The sequence below is a fragment of the Lissotriton vulgaris genome, chromosome 5 (assembly GCF_964263255.1).
Source record: "Lissotriton vulgaris chromosome 5, aLisVul1.2, whole genome shotgun sequence".
NCBI lineage: Eukaryota > Metazoa > Chordata > Amphibia > Caudata > Salamandridae > Lissotriton > Lissotriton vulgaris.
This window is the reverse complement of record NC_141693.1, coordinates 1,184,727,941-1,184,747,831: the sequence shown is the minus strand read 5'-3', so window position 1 is coordinate 1,184,747,831 and position 19,891 is coordinate 1,184,727,941. Positions and strand designations below refer to the sequence as shown.

The 19,891-nt window shown below is 45.7% G+C and overlaps 1 protein-coding gene across 1 annotated transcript in view; it reads right to left on the bottom strand.

Annotated features, from left to right (window-relative positions):
- The window catches only part of LOC147712229 (scavenger receptor cysteine-rich domain-containing protein DMBT1-like), a 1,653,398-nt gene that overhangs the window by 363,305 nt on the left and 1,270,202 nt on the right, over window positions 1-19,891 (bottom strand). The window contains exon 21 of the mRNA XM_086919604.1: window positions 18,052-18,081. Within this exon, the coding sequence (XP_086775730.1) occupies window positions 18,052-18,081 (30 nt within the window). The remainder of the gene's footprint in view (window positions 1-18,051; window positions 18,082-19,891) is intronic.

The window sequence follows — 19,891 nt, the reverse complement described above, 5'->3', positions numbered from 1 at the left end:
GCCAGCTTGGAGCTAGGGCCGGGGGGATAGGAAATTCCTTGAACTTCAAGTACACTGTCTAGAAGCTTCTCTCACCTTCCAGAACCAGGGCAACATGGTATATATAGGTGACCTCAGCTACCACCTCTTCAGTACACTTCTGGACCAGGAAGAAGAACTGCTATGCTGCTAAAGGACTGGCACTCTGCTGGACTTCTACTCTGAAGGAGCTTTTGCCCTGCTGTGCTGTGCTGACTTGCTGCCTGCTGCCCTTGTGCCCGGAGAGGAAGAACTACATTTGATAAGTGCAATTTCCAAATGAAAATATATAGCCAGTTTCAAAATTATTCCTTCCAGTCACACAATAGGGGGATTCGGTGTGCCTGGAAGGGTCATCTGCTGAAAGGATTGGGATGGAGCTGAATACAGCCCCAGCAACTGAACAGGCTAAGTCTTGACTTCATACAAAGGGGCTACAAAGGGGCTACATGACCTGGCATTATTACTACAGCCAGCGTGGAGCAAAGGCAGGGGAGGTAGGGAATTCCATGCACTTCAAGGACACTGTCTAGAAAATTCTCCCACCTTCCAGAACCAGGGCACCAAGGTATAAATAGGTAACCTCAGATACCACCTCTTCAGTACACTTCTGGACCTGTAGATACTCTGCCAGGAAGAACTGCTATGTTGCTGAAGAACTGCCACTCTGCTTGACTCCTACTCTGAAGGAGCTATTGCCCTGCTATGCTGACCTGCTGCCTGGTACCCTCTTGCCAGTCGAAGAAAAACTGGACCTAAAACTCCATCTTGAACCCAAGACCCCAGAGTGACTTAAAGGGCTAATCTGCTGACCTACTGATCTGAGCCTCAAGGACATAACAGGCTCTCCAACAGCTCCTGAACCAGGCCTCAGGGGTTTCCTGACCCCTAAGAGGTGCTTCTCAGGTCCTAGACCCTTTGTGTGGCTCTTGAGCTCATGAAATCAAGTTTTTGGGCTCGTGAACATCAAGGGGCCAGTTCGCACCAGAACTGCGCTGCTCTATCTGAAAATCAGAGTGAGCTGCCATCAACCTGTCTCTTTGCACAGCAGCATCGATACCCTCAGCGAACCCCAACATGAAGCTTCAGCATGGTTGTTCACGACACCCGACCTGCTCTTTGCACCATGCCAACCATGGGCTGCGACACTCTCCATGCTCCTAGTGATGATCTCCAATGCAAATAGGACTCTTGACATAAAACTTAAGAAGGTAAAACTTCACCTGTACTACTATGGGTCTGTATCCAACACGTGCGCCTTTGCAGTTGGCCTGAACATTTGACCCAACAGACCCAGTGAGACCAGATAGTCGTGGTTGGCACTTTATCCTTCGGAGCGCTACATTGCAGCTTATACTTAAAAAATTCATAACTACCGTTCTACTGATTGTCAAAGTCAAAACAAGCTTTATTCGGATCATACAAAATGTCCACAAAAGCATACTATACAATAAAAGGACTAAAATACATTTATAGTTAAAAAGAAGACACATCTAATATTTAAGGGAAAACATCAGGAGACATCCGTTCATTATTTAAATTAAATAAGCACAAAGCTGAACAAATATGCTTACGTTGCTTCTTAATTCAGTCTTTCCAAATGAGCAAGTTCATTCCTTTGTTTAATTGCCATCAGTATATAACAGATAACGGTGTTACAAGCTAAAACATTATCCAGGTACCGTAAATAAATAAAAGCAGTTTTATAGTTAAACAGGCAATTAGATTTAAAAATCGGTCGAATTTTTTTTTTTCTAATTTCAGAATAAAACTTACAAAACAATAAAAAGTGAAGGGTACTTTGTGTGGAACTGCCATCACATGGACAATTCGGCATGATGGGGCACCACTTAACCCTTTTAGGAAATGCAAATAAAAAGTGCAAAGAGCACAATCTTAATCTGGTATGGTAGAATCTATGTTGTACATTGGTTACAAAGGCAAGCTATGGTTGTAAACCCCTGGCCATGGGACCCTCGAGATAACAAATGACTGTTTTCTTAGGATTTGATGCCTCATCTCTGCGAGCGGTCATTACACTCAACAATCACTCTTTTAATTCAACCTTACTGGGGTATTGAGCATCTCCCAGGATAAAGTTGTTTGCAGTTAAATCACAGTCCTCTAAAAGGCCAACAATGTAACTTAACCAGGGATTTGTTTTACAACCATCTTGAGACATACAATCTAAAATAATATCCCTCGTAAAATGAGTCTCTTTCCTAACCCAGATTCGATGCCATAGATTTAATGCGGCCATACTTATTAAGTCATATATGTACGGAGATCCAGTTTCCCTGTGTACGATAATAGAAGGTAACAAGCTAACAAGCATCTAAGGAAGTTGTTTTCGAGAGTTTGTGGTGAAGAAGTAATAGTCTGGCCCCATAGGGCCCCCCCATAATAACTCGCTGTGATGCACTTTGCTCCGCACAACTTAAGAATCTCCCTGGCAGGTTTATTACCGATTTTTTGGGAGAATCTAAATATGGGCTCCATTGTTTTTACGAATTTCAGCTTGCTTAGGGTTATATGCTTTTTCCAATTGCCCTTACTGTTAAAAAGGTTCCCCAAGTAAGAAAAAGTAGATGTTCTTTCTATCTGTGTCCCGTTGATAAAATGGGATTTTATTTTTATATTCCCTTTACCACAGGACATTACCAGTGTCTTATTTAGATTAATTTTCAAATGTTTCTCCGTAAAAAAACGATTAAAATTATCCATCAGGGTCTGTAAGCCATTTGCCGTCCTTGAAATCAGGACGGCGTCATCGGCGTACAATAAAAGGGATGTTGCCCGCTTACCAATCATTGGGACATCTACCCCACTGTTCTTTAATGAAGAGTCAACCCCATTTATATAAAGTGAAAATAATAAGGGGGCAAGAGTACAGCCCTGTCTAACTCCACGGGTAATTTTAAAGTGCTTCGTGCTTTCCCCCTGAATTTCATATCGTATCCTTGCCGATAACCATGCGTAAATCTGTGATAGGAAACTAACAATATCATCCGGAGTGCCTATTCCCCTTAATGTCTCCCATAGCTTTGAGTGGTTCACCAAGTCAAAAGCGCTTGATAAATCCACAAAGCAGAGATGAAGGGATCCCTCCCTATCAAGGGTATATTTTCCTATTATTAGATCCAAGTTCAGGCACTGCTCAACTGTGCCAACGTCCCGTCTAAAGCCATACTGTGCCTTTGATAATATATTGTTTTCAATTGACCGAAGCTCTAGCCTGGCCAACAATATGCGTCCCATGACTTTAGACGTTGAATCAAGCAAGGATATTGGACAATAGCAACTCGGACAACTTCTATCTCCCTTTTTAAATATAGGGACTATTAAGCTCTCTGCCCATGTGGCCGGTATCACCCCATCTATTGTTGCATTGAAGAATTTAAACAAGACAGGTACCCAAAGGTCCATGTTGTGCTTAAATACATCAATTGGGAACCATCAGGGCCAGCAGCCTTACCACTGGCACTATTCTTAACCCCTTCGATGCTCATGATGAGCTCAGCTCGTCATGAGGCACGGTGCTCGTGTGCTCATTACGAGCTCAGCTCGTCATGAGGCACGGTGCTCGTGTGCTCATTACGAGCTGAGCTCGTCATGACCACACCCAGTTAAATTAGGGCCCAGCACCGGGGGTAAATCTGCACCGCACGCAAGGTGTTAAGGGCTGTTCTAATTTCGTCTTGAGATATACTCTCTAAATTAATATTATATGTAGTTATGACAGCATTATCCTGAACTCTTGAAAGACCCTGTTTGGATTCATTAAAAATTGCTTCAAAATGAGTTAACCAGTCCTCAGGAGCCACTACGGTATCAATCTTCACTGATTGTGCCTCTTTAAAAAAAGGTTGATCCAGAGTTTTCCAGAAGAGAACTGAGTCTTTTAGCTCTACGGCCTTGTTTAAAGACTCCCATGTATTTTCTCTTATCTCCATTTTTCTCTTATTAAGGGCTTCTTTATATAATTTTCGTAATGTGTTGATCCTCTCCCTGTTACGTGGGATCATTTTAAGCACCAACTTTAGAACAAAGTTTATCAAACCACCTCAGGGAATTCAATACAAGTTTCTTACTTTTTCTTCGTAGGTTGTCTGATATTACAGTAGAAATAAGTTGGAAGATCTTAACAATATCAAGGCTACTTGATGAATCATCCAAACAAGTGCCGATATGATTTGATATTTTTAATAAAATTCTATTTGTAAATGCATCTGGATCTAAAGCTGCCCATTTGATTGAGATCCCGTTTTCCCCATGTGTTTTTATGTCTGCTTCACAAGTACCTAATTGGAACGATTTTCTAGGCGGAATACTTACAGTTATCAATACTGGGTGGTGATCACTCAATAGGCTGGGGACAATGAGGTATTCCAAAATTATGGACCTTAAATCTATTGAAGTAATAAAATGGTCGATGCATGATGATGACCTTGCACCTTCAAAGGTAAAGATATTATCTCTGTCTTCCCATCTACTACCTTGTAAAATCTTACCTGTAATTTCTAAGTTATGTTTAGACATAACAAAATTAATATTTTCCCCGTAATTATTGTGGGGGAAATGTGTCAGAGCGCCACCTTGTTCTTCTTCGTAACCACATTGAATTTCAGCTATGTGGTCACATGGTTCTAAGTTGAAAACCCCCGCCCAAATGATGGAGCTATCCCATTCTACATTCTTCATGATTGTATTTTTGTTCTTTTGATCTTGTTTTATTTATTAAAATGTGTTCTGTTTTTTAATTCTGGTGTGGGATCTTTGTGTGCAGTCTTTTAACTTTTTGACTGTTTGTAGTGTTGCACATGCTATTAGGGGGTTAAGCACAGGTTAATTTGAGGTTGCTTGTGCCTTGCCCTGACTAGGATTATGGTTTCGGCTTCACCGGGACTCACACCCCAGTCAACCACTAACCGAATTTCTAACAAAATCGATACAAAACACAGCACAACATCAGACCAGCATACCTCAAATCCTGATCTCCACTTCCACCAACCAACCATTCATGTATGTTCTGCCACTCTCTCCCTTGCATACACTCCCCACATCCACACAAGTAGATCAGGAGGGCTAAAATTCTAATACCTCACACCAAAAACATGGACCGACCTCCCTTTTCATCTTAGGGCCTCATTGTCCCTTCTGGAATTCCATAAGAAGCTAAAGACTTGGCTCTTCACTAAAATTCCTGTTGTTGACCTCCACACCTACTCCAGATCCTAGATGCCCCTTGAGTGATAAGCTGCACCATACAAATCCAGTTAACATACCATTCTAACCTTGGGTCTCAAGGTCCTGCCAGTCCTGGTTTTTTATAGTTGTGGTCTTCCTGGTCCATTCACTTCTGTTCCCTTGGTCCTCCTTGAAATTATTGTCTTTCCATTGGTCGTGTGGAATTGGTCCTCCTTGCTCTGTCTACCTGGGTCTGCTGCTCCTGGCCCTGGTTGTCCTCGTCCCTCTGGTCTTGGTCAGTGCGATTAGGCCCTCCTAGCTGTTATGGTCCGGGGGCCTCGTGCCTCTTCTACCACTGGGCCTTCTGTTCCTTTGACCCCGTTGTTGAGAAGTGTGGCTCAATGGTTAGAGCGGCAGACCCTGATGCAGAGGTCTGGCCCGGACCACGGTTCAATTCCCGCCTAGGCGGGTCTTTGGCTCAATTTCCCTGGACCTGATAATTCTCGCCTCAGTACCTATTCTAATCATGGGTCCAACTCTGCAACTCTGGGCAATAGCTTGCTTAATCTTCACAACGGCCCCAACAGCGCTAGGATGCCTGGCTTCACCTTGGGGGTGCCCAGGAGTGGGCACTTCACAGGGAAAGGCCAGGAAGGGTTCCTCAGCGGTATGTATACAGCACCTTGAGATCCCTTCAGGGGTGATTCGTGCGCTATATAAGCACCACATTTACATTTTTTTTTTACATTAGATCTAGGTTCCTCATCCTAGTGGCCCTCTTGATCCTTTTCACCCTGGTCTCAGTACTCCTAGCAATTTATTTCCTGTTCCTGTTCCTCATAGTCTATTTGTTCCTGGTCCCCTTCGTAATTGGTAAGCCTGGTCCTTGGAAATTATGTCTTCCTGGTCCTGGTTCTTCTTGTCCTAGTCCTCATGTCTCACATTGTCCTATCCCTTCCTGATGGCCCACCTTCTGGCCCTTATTCTCCTACTTGTCCTCAACCTCCTCCTGCTGGTCCTGCTCCTTCCTCTCCCCAGGCCCCCTCCACAATGACTTTAGTCAGGTACATCTGTTTTGGGTGGGGACTTCCAGATGTCTTTTATTGTGACAGAATTCTCAAGAACAGAAATGGAATAAGCAAAGAAAAACAAGGGCTCTCTAGAGACAGGCCTATACCCACTTAAAACTCTCGTTTACATGATACATTTCAAAACTACCATTCCGAAGATACATTGTTCGGGTGACTAAAATATAAGTGTGGCGGAAGAGAACCCCTCATGCCTAGGGACCAAAAAGAATCTATGCCCTTACCTACGCTGCTGGGTGAATGGTAAGAAAAAGTGTTTTTATTCACAGGCAGCAGAGTGAAAGAGTAACTGTGAATTATTCAGATGCATTACTTACTTGTCTCCTGCTTTCACGTCCCCATCCCTCAGAAGCCCCATTACTCTGTTTCACTCAATTTACCTCCTGCATGTGCCCCAATGCTTTCTGCCCCCAGCACCAATTGCCTACAGTATGGGGCTCTCTCTCTAGGGCCCAGAAACCACTTATCTATCTACGTTCCCATTTGTAGCTGCTTATTGACTGATGCTGTGTTTCTCGGTTTGACCTACAATAAAAGAAACCTAAAGCGAGCACAAGGCTTTCTAAAGAAGCCTAAAAAGCGCTCAGCCTTTAAACATCATTAAAAGGAGTATAAGGAACATTACAAAACAATAAAAGCCAATGTATTGCCATTTGTAAATAAAACACTCAGTATTCTTTTGAGACAGCCAAATACTACTAGACTGCAGTATAAAACATATGTGTGCCATATGCTGAAGCTTCTGTAAGTAATAATCCTATTTGAATATAAAAATGCCTTACATTTTTTTCTGTTTCTTCATATGTAAACTGCTAGGCTTAATTTATGCACTTACCTTTGTACAAACTATTGTACATTTGAATATTCATTTACTTTGAAATGCTTCACACTTGTTGCATCCTCATTACAAGATGGCAAGCACCCTACCATTACCTGTAGTCCCAAGTCTCTTTACGGCTGGCTAAATAAAGACCTCCTTAACATTGTTTATCAGGCTGCCAGTCAAATTGAACATCATCTCTACTATTTAGCCTATTGGCGGGTAAACAGCAGAGATGATGTACTCTTCTTCATGCCACTGGGTAAACAGCAGAGACCAAGTACTATTTGGCCAGCAGGTGGGTAAACAGCCACTTATCTTACTCAAAGCACTCCAAATATAAACATTTACAAAAATCGCAGGAATAGCACAAATAAATATCATTAAAAATAGCAAGAAACATAGACTAAAGGTACTTACGCTACCTGGTATGAGTAACCATGTTGTGGTAAATAACCTAAGATTTTTTGAAAAACAAAATGATTGGGAATGCTGGCTCGTAGGAGTAAGATTTTTCAAAACCTTGAGGCCAGTAGAGTAAAAGACCTAACCCTAGGAGAACATGGTGGGTAGGGTGTGGGCAGTATAGAATGTCCTGCCTTGCTGGACCTAAATATAAGCAGGCTAAATAATATACAAAATATAGGTCAGTCTGATAAATTGAAGCAAGACATTTAGCATATAGACACTGCATAAATATTAACACTGAAAGTGATGCAAGACGCTCCCCCAATGGAGTGATAAGAAAATAGCTGGAAAAATCTACATTTAAGTCGACAGAAGAATGAAGAATCATTTTAAATAAAAGCAAAGGATATAGTCGAAAACCTCAAATAATTTACAACAATGGCCCAAATTTGATGAAAATTGAATGAAGAGGATAGCCTCAACCAAGAAATTGAGGGCGGCATTGTTTCGCTACTGTACACACGGAAATGGCAAAGAAACTTGTTTTTAGGGATAGAGTTAAATGTTATGCCTTTGTTGAAGACAAAAGAGGGGTCTTTTACTAGGTCTTAGTATATTTAAGTGTCTGGATTTGATTTAATGGGATGTTTTATGTTCAAGGGGAGCTTTGGGAGTACTATGACCAGTGGAATCTTGGAGCGGATTGGGGTTCATATTCCTTGTTTTGGGGCTGATAGTTGCTGTCAGGTAGGGAGTCACTGGTTAATTTTAGGTGTGTTTACAAAAGCAACTGGGCTCATTGTCTAGGGTAAATGAGTATTACTGTAGTCCAAAAAGGAGGTCTTGCAGTCGAGAGAAAGAGAGGGATACTTTGTTTTGAGAGCACTCAGTCGGTTACTTTTGAACGTAGGGCTCTCCTACCCTGAATATATTTATTAAGTCTTCATTTTTGCCCTGACCCCAATCTTCTGTAAGGGAGTTTTGTGTTGAGATGCAGCATTCAAGATTCAACAGATTCCTTTTTGGAACACAGTAATATGCATTTGCCCTAGACGAGGAGCCTGTAGCGCGGCGGGGCCACGTGGATAAGGCTGCTGCAGCGCTGCAAATAATGTACACCACACAGCTAGCTGGTTGAGGGTGGGAAGACACCGAGCGGACTTCTTGCCATTTATTTATCCCCTCGGGTCAAGCCCGCCCGAGGGGTGCGTGGATGCGTGTGCTTGGGATACATTGTTTAGAAGAGCCCGGGTGGCTCTCTACATCCCTCCTTTCTTTTAGTGACTTGCAACAGGTCCTTCAGCTTCACTGAGAGGTGCACACAAAGTCCCTGAGTCTTTGGCTCAGCGCAGGGTTCGGCCTGAGACCATATTTCTGCTCCAGGAGCTGGAACTGCCCACTGCGCTGGATGGAGTATTCGGGGGTGGCTCAGTCACCACGTCGTGACGGGTTTGACCAGCCCCGGGGACAGTCTCTCCACTCTCCACTCGCAAACCCCTTGGCGATGGACTCAGCGTTCCTGGCGAGACAGGTAGGGAGAGACTCAGGGTGTCCTCTGGACATTCAGACACCTCTTGGTCAGTGTTGTTCTCGCAGATCTTCTTGAAGCTAGACACATTCCTCATGACAGACTGCTGCCCGCGCTGGGCAGTGACCATGGTACCTTGGATGCCAGCCACTGTCCACTCTTCCAGCTCGTATGGTGTCCTGAACTTCCAGCATAGGTGCCTGTTCTTGACTACCACACGATCCCCCACTTGCCCTTCTTGCCTGAACCGCTTCGTTGTCTCGTTCCAGGGGTTCCCATGTTGGGTCTGACAGGATGCTGTCTCGTGGGGGCCGCTTGAAATGTAAATGAGATGGAGCGCACTTGTTGGTGCTGTGGGGTGTCTGTCGATAGGCACCAATGAACTGGTCTAGTGGCGCTTCTACATCTTCTCCGTGGTCTACGGCAATGCGCAGTGCTCGGTTGAGCGTTTGCATCAGACGTTCCACCTCCCTGTTGGCTTGAGGCCACAATGGTGTGATCTTTCGATGATGAATCGCTTTACTTTCGAGGTATTCTTGGAATTCCCAGCCCTGGAACGGGGTCCATTGTCTGACCTGATTTCTTTGGGCAGAACCATCACTGCAAACGTTTTGGCCAGGACTCTCTTTACGTGTGCGAACGCCGTCGATGCCACCACCTCCATGACAGGGAACTTCGAGAAAGAGTCGACCATTACCAGCATGTTGCGTCCGTCGGGGAAACTTCCAAATTCAAGGCTGACTTTGGCCCAGGGGGTCTCACTCGGTTCTTCGATGATCACCGGCGCCAGTGCCAAGTCTCCTCCTGTGATCTTGCAGGCGTGGCACTGTCTCACCATATTCTCCACCATGGAATCGATTGCCGGAAACCAGACTTTATTTCGCAACCTGGCCTTCGTCTTGGCCATCCCCTGGTGTCCAACATGTGCCAGCATGAGTATCCGACTCTGTAGCCTTTCCGGAATCACAGCGATACCAAAGGGGATGATCAACGGAGCGTTTGAGCAAATCAAACACTCATCCCCAGTCAACTGATATGGGTTGAATCCATCACTATTCTTTAGCTCACTTCACCACCCCAGTTCAGATATGGCCATATTCAAATCAGTCTGAACCCTGCGCCTCATGGGAACAGTGCAGCCCAAACTACCAAGCCATGTCTTCCCCGGACCGGAAACAAGCATCCTGGGACCGGTTTCGGATTCATAATCCTCATCAACCAGGCTATCTTAAATGCAGTGGTAGAGTGAGCAAGGGACCCACGTCTGGGCATACCCTGCCAACTTAGGGCGAACAAAGCTATACCAAAGGGGATGATGGACGGAACGTTTGAGCAAATCAAACACTTACCCCCAGTCAACTGATCTGGGTTTAATCCATCACCATTCTTTAGCTCACTCCACCACCCCAGTTTAGACATGGCCATATGCAAATCAGTCTGACCCTGTGCCTCATGGGAACAGTCCAGCTCGAACTGCCAAGCCATGTTTTCCTTGGACCGGAAACAAGCATCCTGGGACCGGTTTCGGATTCATAATCCTCACCAGCCAGGCTATCTTAAATCCAGTAGTAGATTGAGCAAGGGACCCAGGTTTGGGCATACCCTGCCAACTTAGGGCAAACAAAGCGATACCAAAGGGGATGATGGACGGAACGTTTGAGCAAATCAAACACTTACCCCCAGTCAACTGATCTGGGGTTAATCCATCACCATTCTTTAGCTCACTCCACCACCCCAGTTCAGACATGGCCATATGCAAATCAGTCTGACCTTGTACCTCCTGGGAACAGTCCAACCCGAACTGCCCAGCCATGTCTTCCCTGGATCGGAAACAAGCATCCTGGGACCGGTTTCGGATTCATAATCCTCATCAGCCAGGCTATCTTGAATCCAGTGGTAGAGTCAGAAAGGGACCCACGTCTGGGCATACCCTGCCAACTTAGGGCGAACAAAGCAATACCAAAGGGGATGATGGACGGAACATTTGAGCAAATCAAACACTCACCCCAGTCAACTTATCTGGGTTTAATCCATCACCAATCTTTAGCTCACTCCACCACCCCAGTTCAGACATGGGTATATGCAAATCAGTCTGACCCTGTGCCTCATAGGAACAGTCCAGCCCGAACTGCCAAGCCATGTCTTCCCTGGACCAGAAACAAGCATCCTGGGACCAGTTTTGGATTCATAATCCTCATCAGCCAGGCTATCTTGAATCCAGTGGTAGAGTGAGCAAGGGACCCACGTCGGGGCATACCCTGCCAACTTAGGGCGAACAAAGCAATACCAAAGGGGATGCTGGATGGAGCGTTTGAGCAAATCAAACACTCACCCCCAGTCAATTGATCTGGGTTTAATCCATCACCATTCTTTAGCTCACTCCACCACCCCAGTTCAGACATGGCCATATGCAAATCAGTCTGCCCCCGTGCCTCATGGGAACAGTCCAACCCGAACTGCCAAGCCATGTCTTCCCTGGACCAGAAACAAGCATCCTGGCTCTGGTTTCGGATTCATAATCCTCATCAGCCAGGCTATCTTGAATCCAGTGGTAGAGTGAGCAAGGGACCCACGTCTGGGCATACCCTGCCAACTTAGGGCGAACAAAGCGCTACCAAATGGGATGATGGGCGGAGCTTTTGAGCAAATCAAACACTCACCCCCAGTCAACTGATCTGGGTTTAATCCATCACCATTCTTTAACTTACTCCACCTCCCAGTTCAGACATGGCCATATGCAAATCAGTCTGACCCTGTGTCTCATACGAACAGTCCAGCCCAAACTGCCAAGCCATATCTTTCCTGGACCGGAAACAAGCATCCTGGGACCGGTTTCGGATTTATAATTCTCATCAGCCAGGCTATCTTGAATCCAGTTGTAGAGTGAATTCCAAAATCATAATCATATGTCCTCTCAGGATGACCCCTTGCTTACCTACGCTAAGTTTGTGGTGCACTTGCCAGAGTTGTTGTTGAGCGTGGCTGACTTCTGTCCTGAGAGCACAAGTTCTATCCATGAAATGTGTCCAGCCGCTGTTCACCAGCGTGGTTTTCACCAGGGACAGTGTCTCATCGTTGGTAGTGGCACACCCGATTTCCTCGAGTGTCATCGCCACGGGGCAAGCTCCCTGTGAGACCATCTTGATTCAGGGTGACGTGATTGGAAGTCAGCCTGGTTGCTGGCGGCGGGACGAAAGATGACCTTGAAATTGTAGGACTGCAGCTGCACCGCCCATAGCTCTATCATCTGGGGCGACAGCCTGGACGATCCTGCGAATAGTGGGAGTAGGGACTTGTGGTCGGTTACAACGTGGAACTCTTGGCCATACAAATATAAGTGGAAATGTTGACATGCCCATTTTATCGCGAGGGCTCTCTCGATTTGGGCATACCTTGTTTCAGTGTCTGTGAGGGCCTTACTGGTGTATGCTACCAGCCACCAGGCTTCTGGGCTGTGCTCCTGAGGATGGACAGCTCCAAGACCAACTGGGCTGGCGTCAATGATCAGTTCAGTGCGCCGCCCCCGATGAAAGTAAGCCATTCCCGTTTTGTCTAGCAGTATTGCCTTGATGTCGTTGAATGCCGTATTGGCGGCCACAGTCCACTCCCACTTGTGGTCATTGTGTGTGAGAGCATGGAGCGATTCTGACACGGCAGCGAGGTTCCGAATGAATCTTCCACAGTATGTGGCCATGCCGAGCAATCTTCTCACTTCTGTGGGGTTCTTGGGGGTGCTGGCTGCTCGGATGGTTGCAGCCTTCTTGGGGTCCACTAGGAGTCCTTCTCTGGTGAAAGTGTACCCAAAGAAATTGACAGATTCTTGGTAGAATGAGCACTTTGGCCTGTGAAGGGTTAGCCCTGCAGTCTTCCAGTCTCTTCAGGGTGGCTCGGAGGTGAATGTGGTGGCCTTCCAAGGTGTCTGAGAACACCAGAATGTCATCACTGCGGTTACTCATGCCCTGCAGACCCGACAGTGCTTCCCTGATGGCGTTTTGGAAGACTTTTGCTGCCGAGGACACTCCAAAGATCTCTTGTATCTCCGGAGGCCAAGGTGTGTCGAGAATGTGGTGATGTATCTACTCTCTCGTTCAAGTTCTCGCTGATGGTACCCTGCGTTTAAATCCATTCAGGTCTGCCACTATGTCGTCCATGGTGGGTGTCATGTGGCGTTCCCTCTTGACTGACGTGTTGTGTAGCCTCATGTCCACACAGAGCCAGATGGCTCCGGGCTGCTTGGGTTTGGGAGCCATGACCAGCGGGGACACCCATGGGATGAAACCAGATACCTTCTCAATCACGTCAAGATCCTCAAGCTTCTTCAGCTCTTCCTCCACCTGCCAGCGGAGATTGAACGGCACTCTCCGATGCCTTAGAACGACTGGTCTCACTGTGGGGTCGATGTGGAGTTTGAATTTCTTGCCCTTGAGTTTCCCTAGTCTAGTGAACAACGCTGTAAACTCCTTCAGAATGGCTTTGGCGTGGGAGTCATGGATCTGGTTGGCAAAGAAGACACGCCCCAGGTCTTCAGCTGTATAGCAGCTGAGCAGTGTGCCCTTCCTTCCTTTCTCCTGTGATGTGGAACCTGGTCTCCCTGGTATACTTTCCGCTGGCGACTTTGGCATGGATGACTCCTTGGAGAGGAAGTGGATCTGTCCCTCCATACGTCTAAATCCCGGCCCTGAAAGGCATGAGGGGGGCCGTGGTGACAGACGGTCGTATTGCTCTGAGTCCATCACATTGACAGAGGCACCAGTGTCGATGAGGGCTTGAACAGCCATCCCTTCCACCGAGACGGAGCACATTGGTGGTGGCCTTCGGCGATTGACGGCCCTGCTGACATACGACACGACAAACACTTCATCGTCATCATCCTCAAGAGCAAGGCAACGTTCCTGCTGCTGGACCTTCCTTGTTGATGGCGGGTCATCAATGGAGACCTGGTGAAGGCGTTGTGACATACCTCGCAGCTTTGAAGGAGTCTGCCTGGACCGACTGCTGCAGCACACCTTGGCAAAGTGGTGGATCTTGCCGCAGCAGGAGCATGTCTACCCTCTCACTCTGCAGATGGCTGTCACTGAGTGATCCTCGCCACAGTAGCCACATAGCCCTCCGGGTTGCGTTCTCGGCGCATGGCGAGCCGCGTAGGACGTTGTTGGATTGCCTCGTCCTTCTCTTCCTTGATGGGCACTTGTCTGGACGTATGTGGTGCTGCTACGGGTGTATGTAGAGCGGCCTCCATTTCTTTTGCCTGAACATCAGACAGCTCGTGAGACCGGGACAAGATGAGGAACTCGTGGAGCGAGATCTTGGGTTGACGAAGGATCAGCTTCTGCAGGAGTTTGGAACAGCATCCTAGGAATTTGGCCCCGTATCTCTCCCCCAAGATCCGGGAAGGTTCACTTGTTGACCATCGGGGTTAAGTTGGGGGTCAAAGAGCCTGTTGAGCGCGGCAACCGCTGCTCCATAGTCGTCATCATTACCAGTGTTGGGGAGCGTTTGAAATAGGTCATACATTTCTGAGCCTTCGTAGTAGATAAGTAGCAACTTTTTAACAGTGGCATCGGTCTCCCTGGTGCCTTTGAAGTAGTGGTTGAGCCGTCCGACCCACGCTTTCCATCGTGTCGCTGCCGTGGCGGGGTCTAAGGCTTCACTGAAAGGCAGCCGTGGTACAACGGCCAAATGACCGTGCCCTGGGGTTGGTGCGTTGACACCGCAGTCCTGGTTTCTTCCCCAGCCTGCTGGACAGCAGCGCTGTTTGGAGCTGGGTCACCTTTGATGGCTGCACGGTGGCGCAGTCCTGGCGCTAGGGGATCACAAATGTGCACGTGTGTCAGCACGGGGCCTGGACTGTGGGCCTTGAGGCTGTGAGTGGGGTGCTTTTGCTCCTTGCGTCGACTGAGGCAGCCAGAGTCTCCCCAGTGGGACAGGTAAGTGGCACTGTCCTCCCTGTAAGACCGTCCCCTCTGATGCACCTTCAAGTGTGTGTTCACTTTTCCTTTCTCTTTTTTTCTGTCTTGTTTGACCACTGTTTCTTTTCTGTAAGTGTCACTTTGGCAGAATAGAGGCAGCATCCAGGACAGCTATGGGGACAGGGGTCTGAGCACCAGACGAGGAGCAGGGCCACGTGGATAAGGCCGCCGCAGCGCTGCAAATAAGGTAGACCACACAGCTAGCTGGTTGAGGGCAGGAAGACCCCGAGCGGTCTTCTTGCAGTTTATTTATCCCCTCAGGTCGAGCCCGCCCGAGGGGTGCGCCGATGCGTGTGCTTGGGATACATTGTTTAGAAGAGCCGGGTGGTTCTCTACAGATCCCACGTGCCTTTGTTTAGAATAATTTTATGAGTCCAGCCTAGGGACGAGCTGTGTATGACTCCTGGTTGCCTGACCTCTTTATATCCAGATGAAGAACTGTTGTTTGCGATTTTAGATTCCGATTGAATTTCCTGATTCATGCCTTATATAGGTACAATTCACGCTGCCCTTATATAGGCATAGAAATCCAATCCTCATTTAGGCATAGCCCATGCAGCCCAAATACAGGCATGACTACTTCCATCCATTCATCTACGTCACAACGATTTCTTGGAAAACTAGACTCTTAAGCCGTTAGGGACTTCCCCTTGCTTTAATATTGATTTCTCCAAGAACTCAGTTATTATACATGAACATCTATTCCTTAGGGGTTCATTCATGACGTTTATATGCCCGACTTTACGTCAAAGCTAGCATTCCTAAACACATTCAAGGTATAAATATACCTTCACTTGCTATGTCAAAGCACTGTTTGGTTTGGTGCAGTTCGACTTCCTACTTGCACGACGCAGCTCGCTACAGCAAGTGCCGAAGGAAGCCAACTCTCCAGCTGATGCACTGATCAGAAGCTGTCCTCCTCTGCCGAAAAATCCAGCTCCAGTGTTTCTGACTCCCTTGCGGAAATCCAGTCCGTGAAGGAGATACCAACCTCTCTCATTCTAAGTTATGGAGCCGATTAGAACCTAGAGACACCATTGGCAATTCTTGGCAAAAACTAAACCTATGCTAAAGACAAACACTTACTTCTTCCCTCGTACTAGACCTAGGTTAGGTACATTGGGGTAGGCGTATTTTAGAAGCACCAGTTGAGTATTTTAGCCTGTGGTATTTATGTATGTATTTTTACATGTCATAGCAACAAACAATGCTATTACAGTATTATTTTATATTACTGTTTTCACTGTATGCATTATACTTTGCATTCTGTCTAACGATTGTAGCAGTTCACCTCTCTTGCATGAGAAAGAAGACTGTTCAATAAACCCCTTTTTTTGAAACGCCCGTCTCTCTATTTTCACTGCAACTCTGTAGAAATGAAGCATGCACGATTATCTGAGTAAAATAGTTATCTATTGTTTCCACGACTCTGAAGGTACGTTTTATTCTTGGGAAACAAAGTTGTCATGTTTATGCCGTTGTCAGAAACTAATCCCTTCTTGTGTATTCGAAAAAGTTTCTAGTGACCTCTGAGCTAGCTGGCACTCACAAGTAAGTTTAATATACTCGATAGAGACATACTGACTTCAGTCCTATGTCAAATGTAGAGTGTTTATTATTCCAATGCGCAGAGCCTATTGAGAATATAGGAACTACACTACAGAACCACTTATAAGGTTATGAATGACCTCTTTTATTTTGGTTGAAATGCTGACAACCTAATCGGCTGAGCCTGGACTGGACTAGTATACTCATAGAGGTAGTGGACTGATTCAAGCATACACCTCTACTTCATGAATGTCAATCGGGTTACTTACTTACAATACAGATAGGATGCATGAAGTTGACTGCATTGCACTGCTAATTTTATTTTAGTTTGTATTGTTAAAGTTTTCAGTCACTGGTCACTTTTGCACGAGCACTTACTACGGCACATAATGGTGCAACCTTTACATTTGGAACAATGTGTATACATTAATAATTTCTAAATACATTTTTATGTATTTTTTCTTTCTTCTTGGCCCTCTTATTTTGGTCACCTGCAGAATCGGGAAACTAAGAGTACTACTGTACAGCCTATGTGAATTTGTTTCTCTTTTTCATATTTTTAATTGGGACCATTTTGTTGTGTGTATTGAATTGTACCCCGGTCCTACAGCCTTTTAGGTAACCCCATTATTTTGTAAGTGCAGCCTAGAAGGCATCCTCCTCGACAGATGGGAAACTGCAATTTTTAATGTATTTTATTTCAGGCATTTACTTGAAAGTGCTTTATAGCCGTTACTGTGTTAAATGCAAGCTTTTTGCAGATTGCGAGTCTTTCATGCATTCTGTTTTAAACGCAGTCGCCAGATTGCACAATTTCTCAAGCTGTGTCCTGAGGGCCTTCATGTATTTTAGGTATCTTTCTTGTCTCGTACTGCAAGCATTCATCCGCAACATTAAGGGGCTGATTCTGATGCGGTTAGGAAAGGATTCCCACCTAGGTCCTGATTCTGATGCGGTTAGGAAGGCCTCCTAATGTTATTTGCTCCTTCCAAATCAGATCGGGACGTGTCTTCCCGACCCGGGGCCCAATTATAATGCGGTTAGGAACATATGCTCCCACTGAAGTCAATGGGAGTCCAACCAAATCGTATCTGGAAGCATACGGATGCATCGTACTCCGTAGGTCGGACTCTCCCGATCCGAGTGGGTCGGAAACCATTTCCAATCCGATTCGGTCAGGAAGCTTTCCAACTGGCATAAGAATTAGGCCCTTTATAGTAAGGGCCTAAAAGGGAGACATCGGTGATGTGCAGGTAAGCATCATACAAGCTCTTCTTGGCCTTCTGGTGTAAAGTGGAATAATGCTATAATATTGGGAACTTCCTGTGACAAGCATATTTACACTATTACACAAATTTGGCAGGTGTAATCCAATTTCTTCCAGGTCTACTTAGGAGCTGCTGTGCAAGGCCAAAGCCACTGCATATTCTTTAACTTGGTATAGGGTTTCCACTTTGTGTTACTATCAAGGGCAACTATACCTACCTGGTGGACAATCTGTTGTCGATACAGCATCTGTGAAAAAATACAAGAAAAGATGCAAATCAGAGAATGTGTATTGATCAATGTTATTTAAAGCCATAAGAATATATACAATTAAGGTAACAATTTGGAGAAAGGCATTTGTTTACAAATGTTAATGCTAGAGAAAACAATTTTCTAAATATCTCCCTACCCACTACAACCCCTTCCTCAACAATATCCTACATCTGGAAACAGACTGGAATTTCATGTCTGGCTCAAAGATTGTGATGCCCTGACCTGCTGCCTGCCAATCTGTAGAATTCTTGAAATAATTGCAGCCAATGATTTTACCCGGGTCACTTTTCTGTCTTTACTTGCTACCTCATTACAGAGTGTGACCAGCCATTTCCAACTCACAGGTCATATAATCTGTGACGGAAATCCAAAGAACCCTCTGACAAGTTTCTGCCTTGTTGACCTCATCAGTGAGGTGCAGCTTGAGACCTACGACACACTAAGCTACAGAATAGACGCTTAGGTATAGTCCTAATGTGTATCATTGAGGAAAAACACAACACTGGCAAAAGCAAAACTAGAAGGACTGGCTTTAACATGCTAATGGTAAACAGTCTAAATAGCGAGTTTTAAATATCAATATGACAAAATATCGATTTTTAAATATCGAGTTGACAGAATATCGACTGTAAAAAATATAGTGGACAGAATATCGAAATACAGGTAAGAAATATCGATTGTCATAATATCAAAGTTAGTAATATCGACAGTCTGTAGTATAAATGACGAGTCGCAGGCGAAGGTTGCTGTGAGTAAGTTTAATCAGCTCAAGAGCAGCACAGCGACAGCCTCAAAGCACAGCATCCAACTGCCAGACCAGTCAACATTCCACTCGAAACCTCGGAACTCCCAACACTCAGGGTTCCAACTATCAGTGCCATAAGGGCACAAACACAGAATACTACATTATCCTCATTTCTGCAAACAAAAGGAAGAAAAGAAAAGAGTGTAGGAATTGACAGAAGGAAACGGAAAACTAAAGGAAAAAGGCAGGAAGGAAAGAAAAGGAAAGTAGGAGAAAAAGAAAGAAACCCTGACAAGCACAAGACAGGCCAAGAACCCCACATAGCAGGACAGGGAAAGAAAAGAACTATCTGAACCTGACAGGAATCCTGGGTACCCTCACACTCCTGCGAAGTGTGGGCGACAGATCTTCATTAGCAGGTTTGCTGCCAGAAATGGCGGATTCAGAGGAGGCAACTTTAACTTTGACAACCTTACAGACATTCCACCAATGGTTGTTGTTAACCTGCACAGCATTCCCACAAACCTTGTTGACAACAAACGGTTCAGAGAATTTACTCCTGCCTTTGGTGACATGAGCAGGATTCTTAATGCGAACAACATCACCAACACAGAAGCCATGAGACACCACCCTTTTCCTCTCATCAAAATGGCTTTTCTGTCTAGCCTGGGCTTTGTTAACGTTTTCTCTCACAAGACCATCAATGCCATCTATGACATCCATCTTGACCCACTTGGACATCCAACCTGGACAAATCTTATTCGACGGTTTCCTCCCTCTTAGAAGCTCAAAAGGGGAAAAACCAGTGGAAGAATGTGCGGTGGTGCGGTAAAACCATAGCATGGAGCGAACAGCGTTCTCCAACACACACTTACTGGCAATGGCCCATTGGACACAGTTATTCAACACACGGTTCATTCTCTCGACAAGGCCATTGGACTGGGGATGGTACAAAGAACTCTTCTTGTGAGAGACTCCACTTTGGGTAAGGAAAGACTCGAAATCAGAACTAACAAACTGTACCCCATTATCGGTCATGAT